Here is a 19,665-nt window from a genome sequence, read left to right as displayed (position 1 = left end):
CTTGTAATTACATTAAAATTAAAAATTACAGTGTATAGATGAATTGATAAATATTTACATTGGTCTGCACTCTGAAAAGAAAATTGATATCATATAATAAGTATATTCTGCGTGCTTACTACTGAATGGTAAAGATGATTCTGGATTCTGTTCCGCTGGTAACTGATGACATCATAAAAGTATTAAAATAAAAGGATGGCTGTAGTTACCTCTCTTATTAAGGTCTTCAGTTCTTCAGCTCTGGCCAAGAAAAGATTAATCTATGTGAGCACTTACAACTAAAAGTTTTGGCAAAGAAGAAAAACTAACTTCAGAGGTTATCGCTTTTTTTCTGCTGGCATCTTTTTCCTCTGGAAAAAGGGATATTTTTATGGCTGTGACATGTCACTAGACTGACCTTCCACCAGTGGGAAGAGTTTTTCAATGCTGGCTTCGTAGAGCTTCAATGCTTTGTTGAAATCTTGCTGCAAGTCACAAAGCTTTGCTTCATAGGCCAGTTGCATGGCTGCTCGAATGGGCTGGCTTTCAACAGCCATCTCCTCTACAAAGTTAAACAAAACCACTGAAAGAAGTAGCATACAAATTTAGTACAGTCAATAAATCCATAGGAGTACAGGAAATAGTTATCAGGCAATCATAATGTGGTTGTAATTGCTACAATAACCATCACAGTTAGTGGCAGTAAGATGAGAGGGAGAATATGAACAGCCGGGGCTTAGCAAAAAAAAAAAAGATCACACAGAGACAGTAAAGAAATAACATATGAAACACATCTTCTGGCTGCACATTTCTGGCCAGGAAGTGTACACAGCAATGCTATAGTAACATGGTTGTGTAGTGTGTACCACAAGTACTAGTAATGGCATGTACACAGCTTACATCATTGACTACTAACCTAGCAACTTTTCTGGTTTTTGTTGGGCCTTCTGCTGTGCTTTCTGCTTTAGAATTCCCTTCAGTTGCTCAGCCCGTGACATATACTGTTGAACCTAATGCAGTTGAGTTTATAAATATGTGTGCGTGCAGTGTTGACAGTTACCTTTCTTCTTAGTTCTTCCCTTTTACTAGCATCGTACTCATCTAAAGAAAACAGTTTAGTGGTAGTCATAATGCAGTGTTGTACAGACTTTTCACAATTGGGATGAAATATTCCAGGGATTCACAGTAGAGATTAATGGCTGCCACATAACGTCCCTCAGAGTCCTTGATAATTGCTGATTTAACTAGAGACACCTACCACAAAACCATAAAATTATTACAATAAACTAACAACACTAAACCTCACCGCCTTGGAAAGGTTTTCTGCAGACGGCATGTGTTCAAGGTCTATAAATGGATGGGTGAAAAACTTGTCAAATGACATTCTCTTGTCAGGTTCTCTCTGTAATAAACCATTGAGGAGGTCTCTACAGCTACATGATACTGGGGGTCTCTGAGGTATCTAAATAGAGCGAGTAAGCAAATGACATGAGATGATATCTTACTATTATAGGAACATCTTGTCGTATTTTTACTATCAATTCATCAGTTGTTCGTGATGAATAGGGAGCATGTCCAAACAATGTTTCTATAAGTGTGTTGTACAACACCTGAGGTGCGAGCAGTTAATGGCACTTACCATATAAAATGACGCCAACTGACCAGAGGTCTACCTTAGCATCATAGTGATCAGCCAAGAATATCTCTGGAGCCTGTAGAGGTACAATACATGTTTCAGTTATGTAAACTATACTTCAAAGAGATGAAGCTATTGTGATGTTTGGTTTGCTATTGCAAGTACACACATTGCTATTGCAAGTACACACAATTACGTGTAAATTACATCCCTAACTGGTTGATAACACACAAGCAATCATAAGAAATCATAAGGGTAACCAATAACTTCCTCAAATCATATGCACACAAGCACAGCATACACACACATTCTTCTCATTTTTGTGGGTCATGCAACCACATCCCCACTGCACATCCAGTTTACTAGCCATGGTCTTGGCACAGCCACACAAGAGCAAGAGGTAGAACTCCAGCAGAGAATGTGCCCCTGACATCATGAAAAACCCTCCAAGTGGCCAAGCTGTCTGCCTAATTGTACATTTTATCTTTGAGAGTGTGCAAAACCATTGCAGTCAGTATGTGCCACATGATACCATCAGGATAATCCAACTATCAACAGTTTTCATACGTGTACGAAAAAACACAAGCACTCACACGCGCATGTGCACGCACAGAGACACACACTACACAAGCACACACGCACAATACCATATAAAGTGGGGATCCTCTGAAAGAGTCTGCATGGTCACCAGTATTTAAATTCTGTGCCATACCAAAGTCTACAAGACATGTACATTATATAGCACTCTAACATCACTTAACTACCTGCCAGTTTCAAGCAAGGATTATGCTCAGAAGAAAGCAGAATGTTTTGTGGTTTTAAATCCATGTGAACTACATTCTTCTCTCTCAAAAACTTCAAGGCAGAGGCTGACCAGCAAACAGAAAAATCAAGCAGGGCTAGCAGAAGTACTACCCACCAAGTTGTTGTAAGAACTTTCTTGCAGTATCCTCATTGAGCATTCTGTATTTCTGGATCAGTGAGAACAGGTCACCCCCACTGCAGTACTCCATAATAATGTACACCATCTGATCATCCCACTATGTAAACCTGCACAGTGCCAGTACACTGACAATGTGAGAATGTAACTTACTAAAAAGTCTACCATCTGGACAATATGGGGGTGTTTTAGTTCCTCCTTCATCAGTGTTATTTCTGTTAGTAGACGCTCAACAGTAACTTTGTTGAAGCTCTTCTTTGACATACACTTCACAGCCACCACCTCTGGTGCATCATGTCTACCCTGGAATTATATAATAGGTGTATAAGACTGAAAAGGACAATACTCAATAGCAAGCTCAATATAGTCATTATACTCTCTAGTAAACACCTCAAGTAACACAGTGTCATATACTTTCCTTACTGGTTGCAACTACAATGACAAGCCTCTTACTTAACGCAACTATTTCCCTATCATTCACTTTCCCTCTCTGAAGACTAGGCATTTAAACAGCTAGGCTAGGCATTTAAACAATGTCAGTTCGGCAACATTCCTTTTCAGTCTTGACAGCGTTTGACTCACTTGATTTACGGCTTTATAAACTGTAGCAAATGAGCCTTGACCCAGTTTCTCAGTAACCCTAAGCTTAAACTTGTCTAACGTAATAAATTGCACTGCTGGATTCGCCATAGATTTCCTGGAACTATTTCGATTGTGGGAATCAAATACGCTCCTGCGCGTAAAATCAAAATGGTAGAAGATGAAACTGATCAGGTCACTCTCGACCTAGAACAATTTGAAGAGACGAAAAAAGAAGACACCAAACCAACACTGGGTGATATATTTACTGATAGAGTGGAGTCGCTGATGAAGCATCGAGATATTGATAATGTTCTTGATGACCAGCAACACATGTAAGGTCAAACATTGCCTGTCACGTGTTGATTGTCTTCCATCTATAACAGATTGAATAATTTAGAAATGATGAATGAAAAACTAAAATTTTTAAATCTGATATCACAGTCTCGTTATGAAGCTTCAGTAACAGCCTTCAGGTTCCACATGAGATTGCTATCGGGTGTAAAGAAAGACCTTGATTCTGTATTCAGGAGGATAAGGACTTTAAAAACTAAACTTGGTGTTCAATACCCAGAGATAATGGCTGAGGTGCAGGACAAGTATACTGTGCATGTAAGTGATGATGATGACGATGAATAAAATTGTATTAAATTTTTTTTAAATTTGTTGCTAACATTGTATACATGCTACATCAGAATAGTCTCCACTCCTTCCCCAATAGTCTATAGCATTCACCTTGTAGTATACAGGATTGGAGGTGGTGTCTGCAAAGAGATGGCAATCGTGGAGTGATGCTTCACGCACACACACGCACACCTTTAATCCAGTGAACATAGAGTGAGAAGTGTACATGGACTGTGTTGACAAGAGTATATGTCCCATTGGGTTGGGTTGATGTGACTATGTTGTATGTCAGTAAACACCTACATATTAAGAGAGTGCAATGAGAACATGTATACAAATCACAATACCTTTCTGGCACATCTTTCCATACAATCATCACTTGTTCTGGCACAATCATTTTCACACGTACATCAACTACCTGTTGTAACAACTGTATCACTTCAACTTCTATTGGCTATGGTGTTACCTGGCTAGGTGGTTTGGCTGGTTTAGCACAAGCATGCAACAGGAAGACGCTTGGTAGAGGAAGCGAAATTGTTAGACCCCCACTGGGAGAGTAAGCCTTAGCATTACTTAACTGAACTGACTCCTGAAAGAAACACCATTACATACTTGTTAAGTGTCCTTTAAGCATACAATAGCATCCCTCATTTGCTGGAGTAGCTGATAGGAAGGATAGTCAGGTTTACCAGCAGTCAACCAAATATCATACGGGTTAGTCCTGTTATTGTCCAACCGATACTGCATCATAAGTGCTATATGATATACACCCCAGAACAATGACATTTTATGTTTACATTTATAGTAGGTCACTTGTCAGCTACTATAACAGTATATGAATTGAAAGGCAGTTTGTCTGCATTACTTTGATGCCCAAACTTGTTCATCAAGTGTATTTTGTGCCAAGAAAACACTCATCATCCAAGACTACTATACTGCTGTTAAATGAAGCCTCTAATGGATGTTGTTTATCATATATGGCTCCTTCAAAATAGGTGTAGAGCTAAACTCAGTAGAGGATTTTTTGTCAAAAAAAAAAACACCTGTTCAGTCCATGCCTTTATATATATATAACAGTGTACAAGATTTCACCAGTACCATACCCCCCTCAAAAAGGGTCCTCATAGACAGTAATAGTTACTATACCATCTTTTCCCAGATCAGGCAAATCGTTCCACTTTAGGTGACAGTGAATATTACTGCTGTTCAGATCACTGGTGTCATTACTATTGTATATCATCACTGCTACTTCTCCACTAAAAGGAGGTGTAGTCAGCTTATCAAGTCATGTCATAGGTACACAGATGTAACGTACTATTCAGTAAGATCACCGGGCTTATTTAGCAGTGTGGCGATCACACCAACATCGTTATCAGGAAACAGTACATGCTTGCCTAAGACAAAAGTAATAACAAAAAAGCACTTCTTCCTCAACTTTACCTTTTAGAACAGTCACAGTTAGCTGCTTTGATCCCAACAAGGATAGCAGTCCCATTACTGACAACACTGGCTTTCTGACTAGTTGTACAGACTTGGGTCTGAAATATAACCTGTTAGTTTAAGTGTTCCTTGATCCACTATATGTTACTTTGTCAGATTCATCAAGAATCGAGTAGTGAGGGTACGCTGATCAAAATAATGTGGAGGACCAAAGTTCAGGAAGCCATTGTCATTAGTCAGTAGTTGGTATCTAAAGAAAATAAAATATGAACATACCTTATAACAAGAGTCAGTAATATGGTAGGAGGTACCATATTATTAATGTTTGTTCTGGCTATTTGTGTAAGGCTTTCCGAGTAAACTGTTAGTGCCTGCCAGTTACATAATTGTTCACTATCAACAATTTCATAAAACTCCAATTCGTGCACAACCCTATCACTATAGAGAAATATTCCTTACTTCAGTCCTGGGTTTTGTGGAATCAACATGTTTATATGCTGAGCGATGATCTAGAGATAACCAAGTGCCAGCATTGCTTGAAATATATTGTTGTACCTTTACTACAACTGCTGCATATCTTACATCAGCCCTCCATTCTTTACCAATTGCCCATCCACTAAGAGGGTCCCCTTCACTGCCATTCGGTCAGTAACAGCTAGTTGCAGTTTTTTTTAAACACTTACTCATTATAGAAAGGCAGATCCTTGAGTGTCGGAAATTGTTGAGCCAATATATTGTACTGGTTGAGCTCCAATTTTGAAATCACTCTAGATAAACCCCTCCCCTAATTTTTCAGGGAAGAATAAACATCTGTCACTGGTTTAAAGTACTAACCTTCATATGAAAAGAGACATAATCAATTCGAACTCCTTTCTCTCCAGTAAAATAATTAGTCCCATTGACACAGTGTTGTAGCAGTTGCTATAGTATAGTGTAGTCCAGTAGATACTGGTAACCAAGGCTCACCCAACAGATAGTCTTAGGTTTATAGCATGGTCCATTGGCTGGAGTTCCCAGTCTCAGAGAAGGGTGAGCATCACGTAGTCCCTCTGAACAAGCATCGTAATAGTTGAGATATCCTGTGAGATGTCACATGTGCCATGTTGGTTAGCAATATCATGACTACCTTGAGTGGTGAACTTTAGCATATCAAACTTTCGGTTGTTGGGTTCATTCCAGCTTTCAAAATTCCATTCTGACACATAATTCAGTCCATATCGATCTAATCAGATATTACATCAAATGTCCACACTGACCTACCTCTTACCAACATATCTTGTTGCAATGTTTTTCACAAGATCCCGCCACATATAAACTTGAGTTCTGAAAATGCAATGCAATATGACATGCTTGATTTACACATAATAAATTATCACTTGTTCTCCATATCAGTAAATATGTTAGATGGATTACCCATTATTTCAAATCCTGGCCTGTAAGAGATCAGCAATACAGACTGTGTACAATTACTAAAACTACTGACTTTAATCCATTCTCTTTTAGTAAATCCATGGCATGATCTAAATTAGTAAAGTCATATACCAGACTCCCTGGACCAACTACACTGTAACACACAACACAATATTATAATAGTCTGTACATAGCTACACTTACTTTGCTGTGACAAGGTCAAGAAGCCAATGAATCCGAACTTGTTTGATGCCTTCATTGGGGACTGACCCAAAGTGTGCCAAATTCTGCACTTCAGAGTCATCAAAGAAATAGGTGGAAAAGTTTTTATGTGGTAGTGGAGGACTAAAGAGGGAAAGAGAGCATCTTCTTCACTGTTTGCATGCAGCACTATGTCAATAAACATGCATGTCAAAATTTTGAATATAATTCTAACATCCACCTGCAGCCATATTTCAGAAGGCCATGTTATACATGTATGTGTATTTGTCCATATTATTACATGGAGAACACAGCCAGCCACACATATAAAAGCAACCCAGGGTAAGTTCTAATTCAAGACAGGATGATAAATTTCAAGTCTAATGGACTGCTTAGGTCACACAAAGTTAATTGTTCATATCCAGCTGCATCACTGTTCTTTACTGTATCAGTAGATTTTGCAATTGGTATTAATGTAGCTATATCAGGGGCGGCTCCAGGAAGGGGGGGGGGGGGGGGTTTCTGAGGTTTCCAGAAACCGGTCAAGTATATTCAATTAGCAGTTAAAAATATGATTTGCAAATCAGATCTCTAATAGAGCAGTCAATCACTCTAATAAAGCAGTCACAGTATTCAGAGCAGTGTAGCGAGTTATGTAGCTATAAATAAGGATTTTATAGTGATATTAATATACAGTTAGTAGAGGGCAGTTATTCTCAGCAGGCAGTTACCTTTTTTGGTCTTCATCAAAAGTCTAGCTATGCTCCTGATCACTTGCTATGTATATTGAGCATCTATAACTAAGATAACATTTTAAGTCTAAACCTACTCACGTCTCCCCTGTCTCTTTAATTGCTCTATATTGCACTTAGTGTGGGAGGATCAGAGTGCTGTGTGTCATACCTGTTCTGTCATGCATTGAGGTGAAAGAGACATTTCCTGTGCTGTATAATGACAACTAGCCTCCTCAGCATCAAAATATATGTGCATTCAATTGATAACAGCAAATCATAACACCTTGAAGCGGTAGAGGTGGTAATAAATTTGTAGCTACTTCTGAAGTAGAATGTTGCTACAGGCTTCAAAAGGGTGTTATTACAGCACCCCCAAAAATAACAAGCACCTTAAGAGGTACAATTAAAAAGTTTTTTTAGTACTGTAAATCAGAAGGTTATAGACCTTATTCATTTAGAACAGTAAGCGCCCTCTGATGTCACGCGAAGCCATACAAGGCTCCCTATTTGCCATGGTGATGGTTTTTCGGACGCCATTTTGAGTTCTACAACTGGGCGAGCACAACGGTTGCTATCATGTTACCATAGTTATGGTACTGCAAATGGCGAATTTGGCGGAGAATTGTGATGTTACTATGGTTTTGGTACTGCAAATGGCGAATATTGGCGGACAACTCCTTCGCAACGGGTTGTAAGCGCTATGAAATTAATTCAGTGAATAAGGTCTATATCTGGAAAATACTTTAACACAGAAAATTATGGATGCACAGTATACTCACACAACATTGGCAAACAAAACTATAGAGAAGTACCGGTATAAGCTATATCTAACACACACAGTCACTTGTGTTGCATCACTAGTACAAGTACAAACCACCAGCCACTATACACGGTTATTATGATTATATAGTACAGTCACATGCAAATTACTGGAAAGTCCCAAGTTATGGCCATTAGTGTTATGCATGCAGCATATTACAGTGTAAATTAAAAGAGAGCTGAGCCAAGAGCAAACTGATTACTAGAACAACTTCGTCCATCACTATCTTAATGCTGCATGGTGAGTAGCACATAAATAAATAAACAGTGGAGGCATACATGTGTATGTGCCATAAATGTTGTCTTTACTGCACGGCTAAAACTTATTTCCAATTTCTATGCATGCTGAAACGATTCTAAAGCATAACACTAATATTATAGCTTATTTTAAACACTAGCTAGCTAGCTAGCTACATCATGGTGCTGGTGTATCTATCTATGTATACAAGGCTGTAGCTATCGGCTAGCAGTCCTAACTTATCATGTTAAAATCTGAAAGGTAACAGCAATAGTTGCACCAAAAAATAGTTACATGGGGTACTTAGCTGCGAAGTGTATTACAAATATAATTCACTCGATTTTACGATCGGTAACTCATAAACTACAGCGCAGAAACTTTTTGCAGTAATTAATTTCATGTGATTAATTCTGTATAGCATCACTACATTCAAAAAATTTTTAAACACGGAAACATCCCAATCTATATATGGTAGTTAGATTTTTGCATTTAAAGTAGAAAGACAAACAAATATTATGTAATCCTGTTGAATTACTGTATTTCACAGGTCAATTGTGTTTCCTAATTAATGTAAATGAAGGGATCAGAGTGGCTCCACCCTCATCAAAGCCGTGGAATGCTACAACACCCTTGGTGTTACATTTCTTGTATCACCTTAGCAATCCTCTGTAACAGCCATCACAGCGCCTTTTAGAGTGCTATATTTAAACACGCAAGTGGACGCCTGTAAAGTGTTATGATTACTCCCAAATTTTAACAGTGATATAGTGTAAAATAGCTACCACTAGGAAGCACTATTATCTGGACTCTGGATTCTGGACTGGAATCCTATTTCAATATGTACTGCACTCCGACCCATGTTCATCACTGCTCTGATGAACACTCTAATTGAATGATCAGAATTTTGCCAGTGCACAAGTTACTGAGTAGAGAGAATGCCATGAGTACTATTCATGACTTGCATAAGCAAGTTGCTATGTTGGCATTGTGAAACATTGGTGTGGGTGATTTCTACAGGTGTGTGATCTCCACTCTGTGATTGTTTTGTTAGAGTAGTTTATTGCTTGCAGCTATGTGGCTGACTCAAGTCTCATACAGCCAGATCTTTTTCTTCCTTTTATCATTGCAACCCAATGACAAAACAACTGTTATGACCCCTCCGCCGATGCGGCAAGCAATAAACTACCCAGTCACAATTTTTTTCTCTTTTCTCCAACTTTTCAAATATCTTTAAACAGGCTATAGGACCAGGTAATTACAGACTTTTACATGTACTGTAAAGCCTAATAAACTCTAACAATCACATAAAGTGGAGGAGACTATTGTACTCATAGAAATCACCCATACTGCATGCCTAACCTTTATTACACTAACCTAGCTACAAATCATAGATACTACTCATGGTGTTAGTTTATGTTCTTTCTACTCAGCTAGCATGTTCCAGTCTAAAATCCAGAGTCCAGTCCAGGTAATAGTGCTTCCCATTTGCACTGTAGTCACAACATGAATAGCATGCATGGCCACTGGAATAAAAGTCGCAGCAGAAAAGAAATGGTTCAGGACTCAGTGGCAGATCCAAGAGGGTAAATAAGATCGGGATACTCTAATAGAGCAGTCAGTAAAACACTCTAATAGAACAGTCACCACATGAAAACTGTCAAGAATTTCAGTCCTTAAACATACAAAGTACTTTTAGCTTCTGGGGGGCTGCACCCCCAGACCTCCCAGTCCGTATGCCTACTACCCTGGTGCACCTCCATTGCCAAACCCTGGATCTGCCCCTAATTTCAGAATTCATTGCTCCATTTATGGGGTTCATCATACATAAGTATGATGACAACCATATCACAATTTAACATACCAAAATCCAGTGCTTCGCCAAAAATGCTTGAGAGAATCTGACTTGAGTTTGTCTCCAACAATCACTGTAAAATTATATTGTGATGTAGAATCTGTAGATGTTTCATTATTTCTTTCTTCAGAATCTGGTACCATTTCTACCACCTGTTGTGAAATGAAGCTTCCCATTTGGAGTTGAGTGATACGTTGACTCCAACTTATACGGCTGGTTGTCAGTTGGTCACCATACCTAAAGAAATTTGATACAACTGCCACTTCATGGGCACACCGAGAGGTTTTAACTGGCCAACATCATATAAAAGTAACATTTATTGGATCATAGGTTGGATCATCCATTCTAGCCGGCCATTAAAGTGATTGAACTTATAATTGCTAAAATCTCGTGTGCATGAGTGTAGTGCAATGTCAAATCATACATAGTTAACCAATAAATCAGTAAAACGGTCAATTTTCTCTGCTGTTACAACTAGAGCTGGCAATTTTTTCCATGTAGAGATAGTAGTTATCTTACTAATCAACGTTGAACAGCTTCAAACTTATTGATGAGTGTGGAGAGCCCATGATGTCAGTGCGTATTCTACTATAGGTCTTACATAAGTTTGGTAAGCATCTATGAATATGTAGCCATCCATACCTTTAAAGGAGGATTTGACGACTCTGGGAGTGCCTCACAAGCAAGGCAAACAAGTGAATACTGTGTCTAGTAGCTTGGTTACTTGTGCATCACTCACCCAACTGTAGCCATCTAGGCTTTTGTAAGCCTTTAATTGCTCATGAGTACAAAAGTTAGGTGGGGTTAAAATCAAATAATTTTGCAAATGATATTGTACAGGTGTAAGTAACATCCAAGTACCATCAGGCTACTTGAACCATTCAACACACAACACACACTATCTTCTTTCTGATAACCAACTTCTGTGTTCAAACAGACAGTAAGCTTTTATCAGTCTTAGTTTTTCGTCATACCTCTCCCTCACGTCACTTTCCAGCTCGGAACAGTAATTTGAGAACTCTGACACTCATTTTACACCTTATCCACTCAAAATGGCAGCTGGCAATATTTGTATTTTAAGGATAAAGGCTTGTGCCTGTACATCCATAAACAAATTATGTACTTAGCTATTCTAATTACTAAACAAAATCAAATAAGCAATTACTGTAATGTCTGTCCAGTAGTATTTTAAAATCATCGACAGAGGGAGAATCAACAATAGATTGGGGTAATGAATTCCAATCATTGATTACTATAAAAATTAAATCTTGTATATGAATTAGTGTGATGCTTGAATGCGCCCCGGCGCCTAGTCGTAATTACCACGCCCCTCTGGTTACATAAGTATGGTAAACAATTATCTGCAAAATAAACTACAGAAAGATTTAATCGGGTAAATCATTATAATAGAATAAGTGGGCCATAACCTGTGCAGAAACTTAGAACATCTAGCTCTGCTGTTGCTACAAACCCTAGGTAGACTACGTAGCTATGCAATTCAACATTCCTACCTCGATTCCTTGTGGTGTTTCTTAACTTGGAGTACTCCGTACAAGGTAACCATCAGTATCGTTAGTGTGATAAGATATTTTCTCCTTCCCGTGCTCATTCCGACTGTTCCTAATTATAGATATTTAGGGTGTGTGCTCTAATATCTATGTCCTAATAGACTGAGGATCACGTGAAGTTATGACGTAACCACAAAGGTGTCATGAGAGCATAACTTGTACGTCACTTATTCTGTAATTTCTCATTTCTCGATTATTTCTCACTGATTATTTCTCACTTCTCAGTTGCCTTCCCAGTTATTTCTCAGTTAGCTTCAGTTACCTTCTCAGTTATTTCCCAGTTACTAATTCAATGGTGGGGCCAGCCTTCAAGAGGCTACAACTCGGCTTCTGGTGATTCATGAAAAATCTATGCTTACACAGAACATAGAACAGAAGTTGGGAAATACGATGAAAAACGTCATCTGAGCACAGGTGCGTAGGGAGGGGGGTTCCAAGGGGTTCAGGAACCGGCACACCTGTAAAAATTTAGACTTCTGAGTTTACAGCAGGACCCTAACACACCAGTGTGGCAGGACAAAATGAGTAATAGTGTATGGTACAGCACAACAATTGATAAAGCTGGCAGACAATGCATTCATCAAGAGCCCTTGTTAAAAAGATCGATATACTCTAATAGAGCAGTCACGTATACTCTAATAGAACATGCCTGTGAATATCCATATGTTAGGAACTTCATTAGTGGAGTTTTTCAGACATTCTAACATTAAAAGCATGACCTTATACTGCTATACGCCTATAGCTTTGGTGTGCAGTGTTTAAAAATATAGAACTCCAGTAAGGCTCGCTTGGGTATGCAAATTGAATCCATGCTATGCATATTTTGAACTTATAATGTTTAGATTGTAAGTCAGTATCAGTGGATTCATGGTTCCTATACCAGTGGGATAACTATCACTTACAGATGTCTATATGTGTCTCTATGTGTTATGCTGTCTGTTTCCACTAGGTAGCTTTATTTACTTATTGATTAGCAAAACCTGCAGGGGTAACATGCTAATGTACAGTTACATTATTAAGTAAATAAGTACGACCTAAATGCTTTATCTAGTACTATAGCTTCATCCCAGGGGCACTTAGCTATATGAATGTACTATTTTTGCATATTTGTTGAGTTTTGATTCATTAGGGAAGTCTCTCAGCAGTTGGGGGCTGCACCCCCCCGACCCCTGCTTTTGGTAACTCAATACTGCTGTTGGAACCCCCTTTCAAAAAATCCTGGCTATGCCCCCAGAGCATCAGGTTGGTTTTGTCCAGGTTACACTGAGGCTATTTTCGGCTCAACTCGAGAAAGCGATTGTCACCAAACACTTCAGTAAGATAGAATGATTAATAATGAATTGTTATACATCAATTTCTTGATATAAACGTTGTGGGACTTGATCTGTCATACTTTTCACGGTGTCAAAATCCTTGTGCCCATGCATTTTTTTTGCCAATTATTATTATCAATACTGTGAAAAACTCAAAAATGAAGATCATACACAGATCATAGCTAACATAGTAATAGTTTCGTAACGATAATTTGAAAGATTCTGCTGTACAATGCGGTATGGCAAAGAGTTCCATGATCTTGATATACTTGTAGGTGTCTGTATTACAAAACAATTCATTTAATCTGAATATGTGACTTCATCTGGTTTGTAGCTGATATTGTGATGCCTGGGAGTGTATTCTGATGGTAGATAGGTGTTCTGTTTTAGGATGTTATAGAGCATGATCAAACTAAACTGCTCCCTATGTGATTGTCATTGTAACTCATTTAGCATCTCCGTAACACTGGCATCATAATTATGTATACTTTCCTTTTACATATCTAGCAGCACATCTCCGTACTTTCTCCAAATCATTTATTAGGTGTGGACTTCAGACTGTGGTGGCATACTCAAGTTTAATGTAAGGTAAGCTCTTTCTCTTAACTGCGGCGATGCTTTTAGACTACACTTTAACAAAGCTAGTGCCTGGTTGGCTTTACAGGTAATAGATTGGATATGTTTATGCCATTTAGGGATAAGAGATGGCTATGCATTCTGTATGGTGAGATTATCTTACTTCTAGGGTGCGGGACACTCATAACAAAACATCAATTTTAGATACATTCAATTTCATCAACCACTTTTGCTGCAAATCTTGTAGGGCACACAAGTACTCTTATAGTTTATTTGCACCGTAAGTTGTGCATATACAGTGTACAATTATCAGCAAATAGCTCTATAGAGCCATGTATTATAGTTTGAGCGGGTAGATTGTTTATGTAGATAGAGAACAGAGTTTGGCCGAGAACTGTGTCCTGACTCCTGACAGGACTGGACATCTGGGAGAGTATTCATCTAAAACAACACACTGCATTAAAAAATGAGGAGATCCTTCTGGAACAGTGTTGTTAAGAAGGGGGATATCAGCTGCCTCTTTAAGTACTCTTCCATGTATTTTGATCAGGTCCACAAGCCTTGTATATAAGTATTTATGTTGATTAAGAGACTGTAAATTTCTTCTATAGGGATACACTGATGTCAGACATGGGACTTGGGTCCTTGTCAGGTAATAGAGAATTTGACTCTATGGTAAAAGTACTGATTGAAACTGATTGTTGAGTATTTGGGCTTTATCTAAACTTGTTTGTCACCCAGGTACACTCGTGTTCTCTTTCCTAAGTGCCTTGATGTAAGACCAGATCCTTTTCTGAATTGAATGAGTGTGAGTGTCAGGAGCAATGAGGTTGTTTGTATAAGACTAATAAATAAGCTGACCTCATTTCATTCTGGACACGGTGTTTCGGTGATTTAAATTCAGTATATTTAGCCAGCTTCAGAGAATAAAGTCTTACATAATTTGTACAACCTGTCTCTTTTTCTTCTGATGCTTTGATTCATCCATGGTAAACCTATTCTTTTCTTCGTAAGTTTGTGAGGAATATATTTATCTACAACTTGAGTGATGGAGACCTTAATTTAGACCATAGCTGTTCAATGTTCTGACTGGGTGACTCAGTGGTGTCCATCATATAAATGTATGAAGGGTATGTAATTCTTCTCTAAGGGCATCCCAGTTTGCTCTATTGTACATGTAAATGGTTCTTGGGGGTTGATTTGTCTCTTGTTGTTACTTCAAAACACACCTGTAGTGCTATGGATGTTAAGTAAACAGGAAGGCTTGTTTGTAGCAAATGTGTTCATTTGACGTGTAGGGAAGTCAACAAGTTGTGGAAGTCCATGATCTTGCAATATCTCAAGTGAATGTTCAATTAGGTTTTACAAGATTTTCTGTCCAGTCAATGTCAAGTAAGACAGTAGCATTGTTTGTCACTTCATTTAGTTTATGTAGTGATATAGATCTAGTTGTGCAAGAGAGTAATTATCACTTATGTATGGTCTATAGTATGCTGCTATGTATATTGGGGAACCAGTGATATTCAATTTAGCCCATACAATTTCAAAGCCTGTACTAAGTGAGTAGTTGGTCAACAGAAGAGACTCAAAGAGTAACTGCCAACTTAGTGTCAAGAGTACACCTCCATGACTACTAGGTCTGTCCTTACAATATATGTGTTATCAGGTGGAAAGATTTCACTACTTCTAGATCTGATAGCCATGTTTCTGTCCTAGCAAGAATGTCTGGTTTCTCTGTACGAATTATATTTAGCAAATCAGGCTTCTTATTTAATTGAAAGTTTATAAGTAACATTTTCAGTTCCTTTTTACAATTTCTTAATTGTAGTGCTTGATAGTACAAGAAGTTCGTATATTTGTTGTGGGAGATTCAATAACTAGTGGGGTGGGATACTTTCATAAGATCATTAAAGCATCCTACCCCCAGTTTTACCATTTCTAACTATGTCACTTTCAACATTTCTAATACAAGGTCTTCAAACATCAAACTATGTCACAAGATTCAAGTAACTCAAGATGTGCTAACTCCTATTTTTATAGACTTCCCAGATTATGGAATGCTCTGCCAATATACGATCTTACCTTTTCCTTCGACACAATTAAGCAAAAGCTAAAGAACTACTTATGGGTTCATTCAAATAATAATTGTACTTTCCATTTTGTATGCCCTTGTTGTAATTGTGCTATAAGCTCCCTCACCCTTGTAACTATCATTTATTTTAATTTGTTGTAATTTTTAAGTTGTATTAAATAAGTAGTTTTTAGGCTTTTGGCATTGATTGCCATTTGTCCTTCAGATCACTTTTAATTGTATCTTCTTTGTACCTCGCCATCTTTGTAATTCTGCATGTGTATCTGTAAAGCAATGAAAAAATAATAAATTTAGTATCTTGGCATGAACTTTGCTTTGTACAAGCAAATTTTGATTTCTGATCTTAATGTGTTGCCTGCTGATGCCCTTTCAAAAAGTGATCTTCTTTTCTTCAGCAGTAAAGACTCCATTGCTCTCTCTTCAGCGCTAAGGTCAGGCTTGACAAATATTTGGGGGGACAGCTTGCTTTTGTTTTTAAGAATGTTTAAGGCATCTGTATGATCTGAGGAGCTTTACTAGGACTGGTCTGCCCAGGTTTTCTAGCTTGAGCATACTTTTTCAAACGGTAACAATCTTTGATTGAGTTGGAATCTATAGGGTTTAGCTGAGAGTACACTGCTACACCTTTGTGTAACCTGGAGGATTTTTTGCTAGACCATATATTTTTAACCTGGTGGAGGTAATTGCTGATTTGCTGGTTGTCTAATTATCGGACGTAACTTGCCCAGCATGGATCAAATTAACCTGTACTACTTAATTATCTCTTATACTACTATCTTCCTTGCTCCTGATAACATAACATTTAGAAAGACAGTTTCAACTGACTGAATGTTTAGGTAGCTAGAGTCAAGAACCAAGACTAAATCAGACTCAGTTTCACCAATATCTACTCTAGTCCATAAAGAGTTTCTTTGGCTTTGTCTAAAATTAGTTTATTCAAAGGTCCAGTCTGCATTAAACCTGACCAGAAGAAAGAACTCAGGAAGCAGTACTTATGAAAGAGCGTCAGTCCCTAATCCAAAGTGGAGCAGAGAGAAGACACATCAACATACAAAATGGAGCTATTTTGTTGCAGCAGAAGAACCAATACTTGAGAACTACTTTGGATTAAACAAATCAACCTCCCATCCACATAGGTTCATTCTATCACCCTACAAATCCGGCTCATATCCCATAGAACAGCTCAGTATTTTGCTAGCCAAGTTGATATTCCACCAAATATTGCGTTAACAGAGGATTTCAATTTTCCAAGTATCACATGGTACAACAGTTATGGTAACACTACTACAACGTCTACATATGGAAGTGTTTTAAGTGGCATGTTTCTGGATTTAATAAATGATACCAGTCTTGTACACTTACCAACCTGCTTAAACAATACATTAGACCTTGTTTTCTGTACTTATCCCAAAATAGCAAACCTTTCTACTGTGCCTGATCATGATGCTATCCTTGATATAAATAGACATTCAATGCCAAGTGCAAAGAAACACAAAATTGCTTTGTACCACAAAGGTAAACACTGAACTAATCAGTAAAAGAGATCTAGCAACTTTTGCAAATACTTTCTTATCAAGTGATCCACAATCCAGACCTGTTGCACAACTTTGGCAAGAATTTAAGCAAGCAATTCATAAGGCTGTCTCTCATTCATGTGATGATTAAATTGACAAAATATAATGCTATACAACAAGGCTAAAAGAAGTAAGTTAGAGTCTGACTGACCATGGAACCCTTATTGTAATGGTAAATTGCAGATTGAAAGAAGCACATAATAATTATTACACCAGACTGAGCTTGATAACTTATTTAGTGGGAACCGCTGTCAATATATTATAGGGGCCAAATGACGGGACAGACGTGATATTCCTACCCTACTTTTAGGGTAGTCTATTAGTAATTTAAAAGGTAAAGTAAATCTCGGCTCTGAATAATCATTTGTAGTCAGTGTTCACAAAAGAAAACCTGTCAATGATACCTACAATAAGTGATACCATTAATGCCATACCTGACATTCCTACTATCGCCATCTCACAGTCAATACCTACTTTCAACACTCGATGTACAGAAGTCTAGTGGACCTGACCTTATCTCACCATACATTCTAAAACATTGTGCAAATGAATTGCTCCAATTTAATGATCTTTACTCGTGCTATTCCCTATAACAAGATGCCACGACTATCTTGGATGCATTGTTCCCTGTCTTTTTCTTTGCTGTGCTCTGACATCCTGGCTCTTCGTGGGAGCAGATCTACTTTCTTAGGGCATCCCACCACCTCTGTTGGCTGTGCTTGGCAGAGAGTCATGTCGACTGTTTTGATTATAATATTTTGATTATAATATACTTGTACCATTGTAATTATGTGATATGCATTAATGTCATTATTACAAAAAAATCTTTATTCAATCATTGTCTACTAGCTCATTGCCAAGTGATTGGCCATCAGCTAGCATTTGTCCAGTATTCAATAGGGGTATTAAACCGCAGTAGTACCAGCAAATACCAACCTATATACTTAACCTCTATCTGTGCTAAGACTATGGAACACACTATTTATCATTCCATCATGGACCATCTTAACAATGTTTTAATTGAAAACCAGCAAGCCTTTTTGATCAAATCACTCTTTTGTCACTCAACTGATCACACTGAGCAAAGATATATCCTATGTTTTTGACCATCAAAAAAAACAAATTGATATAATCCTCCTAGACTTCTCTAAAGCTTTTGATACGGTCCCACCTCAGCACTGAACTCCTGACTAAAATAAGACACTATGGAATTAACAACAGTATGCTTGCATGGATTGAATCTTGGTCCACAATGTGTGGTTTTAGATGATGAAACTTCAAAACTTGTACCAGTTTTTTCAGGAGTACCTGTGATAGTCCCATAAATGACATCACAAAAGATATCAATTCCCCTCTCCAGGTGCCCGCAGATGATTGCTTGTTTTACAGAATAACCAATAGCAGAAGATACCACCTGGCTCCAACAAGATTTGAACAAGTCATCTGAATGGGCTAACACTTGGCAGTTAAATTTTAATGTTATCAAATGTGCTGTAGTGCGGTGCACAAGGACCTCTTTACCCATCACACATGATTACATATTGAACGACCACATAAAATTATTAGAAGTATCTGAACAACATGTACTCTTATCTGGGCATCTTGATTAACAGATCGTTATCCTGGCCCTCACACATATCCACCATAGTAGTAAAGGCAACAAAAACTCTTGAAATGTAACCTCAGTAATTGCTCAAGAAAAATTTAGGAATTGGCATACCTCACAATGGTTAGACCACAATACACACACATCAGCTATGTGGGATCCACACTATAATTCACACATCCAACAATTAGAAAAGGTACAACGTCGTGCAGCCCAATGGATTTATAATGACTATAGTAGATTTCTCGGCAATGTTAAGTGGATTATCCTGTAAGATTACAAATTCTACACAGCACTGTATCACCAGCTTGCTATCTCCATTCCATCGTATTATTTACCACCTATGAGAACAAGCAGATCATACCACCAATTACATTTCATCATACCATCCTCATCCACAAGGTCACATCAGAACAGTTATTTCTCCAGAACTATTAAAGAATGGAACACCTTGCCACTAAATATTATCAGGACTCAGAAGCAC

At 38.0% G+C, this 19,665-nt stretch overlaps 3 protein-coding genes across 5 annotated transcripts; 1 reads left to right on the top strand and 2 right to left on the bottom strand.

Annotated features, from left to right (window-relative positions):
• Nucleotide 1: 1 nt before the first annotated feature.
• LOC136262120 (serine/threonine-protein kinase ULK3-like) lies at nucleotides 2-3,297 on the bottom strand. 2 transcript variants are annotated; one of them, XM_066056270.1, is made up of 16 exons: nucleotides 3,138-3,297; nucleotides 2,709-2,858; nucleotides 2,535-2,655; nucleotides 2,380-2,484; nucleotides 2,263-2,333; nucleotides 1,619-1,691; nucleotides 1,485-1,567; nucleotides 1,286-1,441; nucleotides 1,128-1,233; nucleotides 1,040-1,080; nucleotides 896-989; nucleotides 398-541; nucleotides 310-350; nucleotides 210-260; nucleotides 120-162; nucleotides 2-71 (listed from the first exon to the last, which is right to left on the bottom strand). In XM_066056270.1, exons 1-16 carry the CDS (start codon nucleotides 3,243-3,245, stop codon nucleotides 55-57), a joined length of 1,404 nt encoding a protein of 467 aa, XP_065912342.1. In that variant the 5' UTR covers nucleotides 3,246-3,297; the 3' UTR covers nucleotides 2-54. The 2 variants fall into 2 exon arrangements, with proteins under 2 accessions (XP_065912342.1, XP_065912343.1); XM_066056271.1 differs by having other exon boundaries at nucleotides 123-162.
• Nucleotides 3,258-3,796, top strand: LOC136262134 (kxDL motif-containing protein 1-like). Its single transcript, XM_066056290.1, has 2 exons — nucleotides 3,258-3,469; nucleotides 3,521-3,796. Exons 1-2 carry the CDS (start codon nucleotides 3,306-3,308, stop codon nucleotides 3,771-3,773), a joined length of 417 nt encoding a protein of 138 aa, XP_065912362.1. The 5' UTR covers nucleotides 3,258-3,305; the 3' UTR covers nucleotides 3,774-3,796.
• On the bottom strand, nucleotides 3,752-12,066 carry LOC136262117 (alpha-L-iduronidase-like). 2 transcript variants are annotated; one of them, XM_066056265.1, is made up of 21 exons: nucleotides 11,964-12,066; nucleotides 10,462-10,689; nucleotides 6,813-6,953; nucleotides 6,682-6,762; nucleotides 6,575-6,631; nucleotides 6,466-6,521; nucleotides 6,325-6,420; nucleotides 6,165-6,277; nucleotides 6,033-6,119; nucleotides 5,882-5,982; nucleotides 5,754-5,832; nucleotides 5,658-5,707; nucleotides 5,347-5,448; nucleotides 5,199-5,296; nucleotides 5,074-5,152; nucleotides 4,905-5,014; nucleotides 4,395-4,513; nucleotides 4,225-4,347; nucleotides 4,106-4,176; nucleotides 3,951-4,057; nucleotides 3,752-3,898 (listed from the first exon to the last, which is right to left on the bottom strand). In XM_066056265.1, exons 1-21 carry the CDS (start codon nucleotides 12,059-12,061, stop codon nucleotides 3,804-3,806), a joined length of 2,091 nt encoding a protein of 696 aa, XP_065912337.1. In that variant the 5' UTR covers nucleotides 12,062-12,066; the 3' UTR covers nucleotides 3,752-3,803. The 2 variants fall into 2 exon arrangements, with proteins under 2 accessions (XP_065912337.1, XP_065912338.1); XM_066056266.1 differs by lacking the exon at nucleotides 10,462-10,689 and having other exon boundaries at nucleotides 11,964-12,061.
• Nucleotides 12,067-19,665: the final 7,599 nt, after the last annotated feature.

The sequence above is a fragment of the Dysidea avara genome, chromosome 7, assembly GCF_963678975.1.
Source record: "Dysidea avara chromosome 7, odDysAvar1.4, whole genome shotgun sequence".
Taxonomy (NCBI): domain Eukaryota; kingdom Metazoa; phylum Porifera; class Demospongiae; order Dictyoceratida; family Dysideidae; genus Dysidea; species Dysidea avara.
The sequence above is the reverse complement of the archived record's forward strand: the minus strand, read 5'-3'. Positions and strand labels throughout refer to the sequence as shown.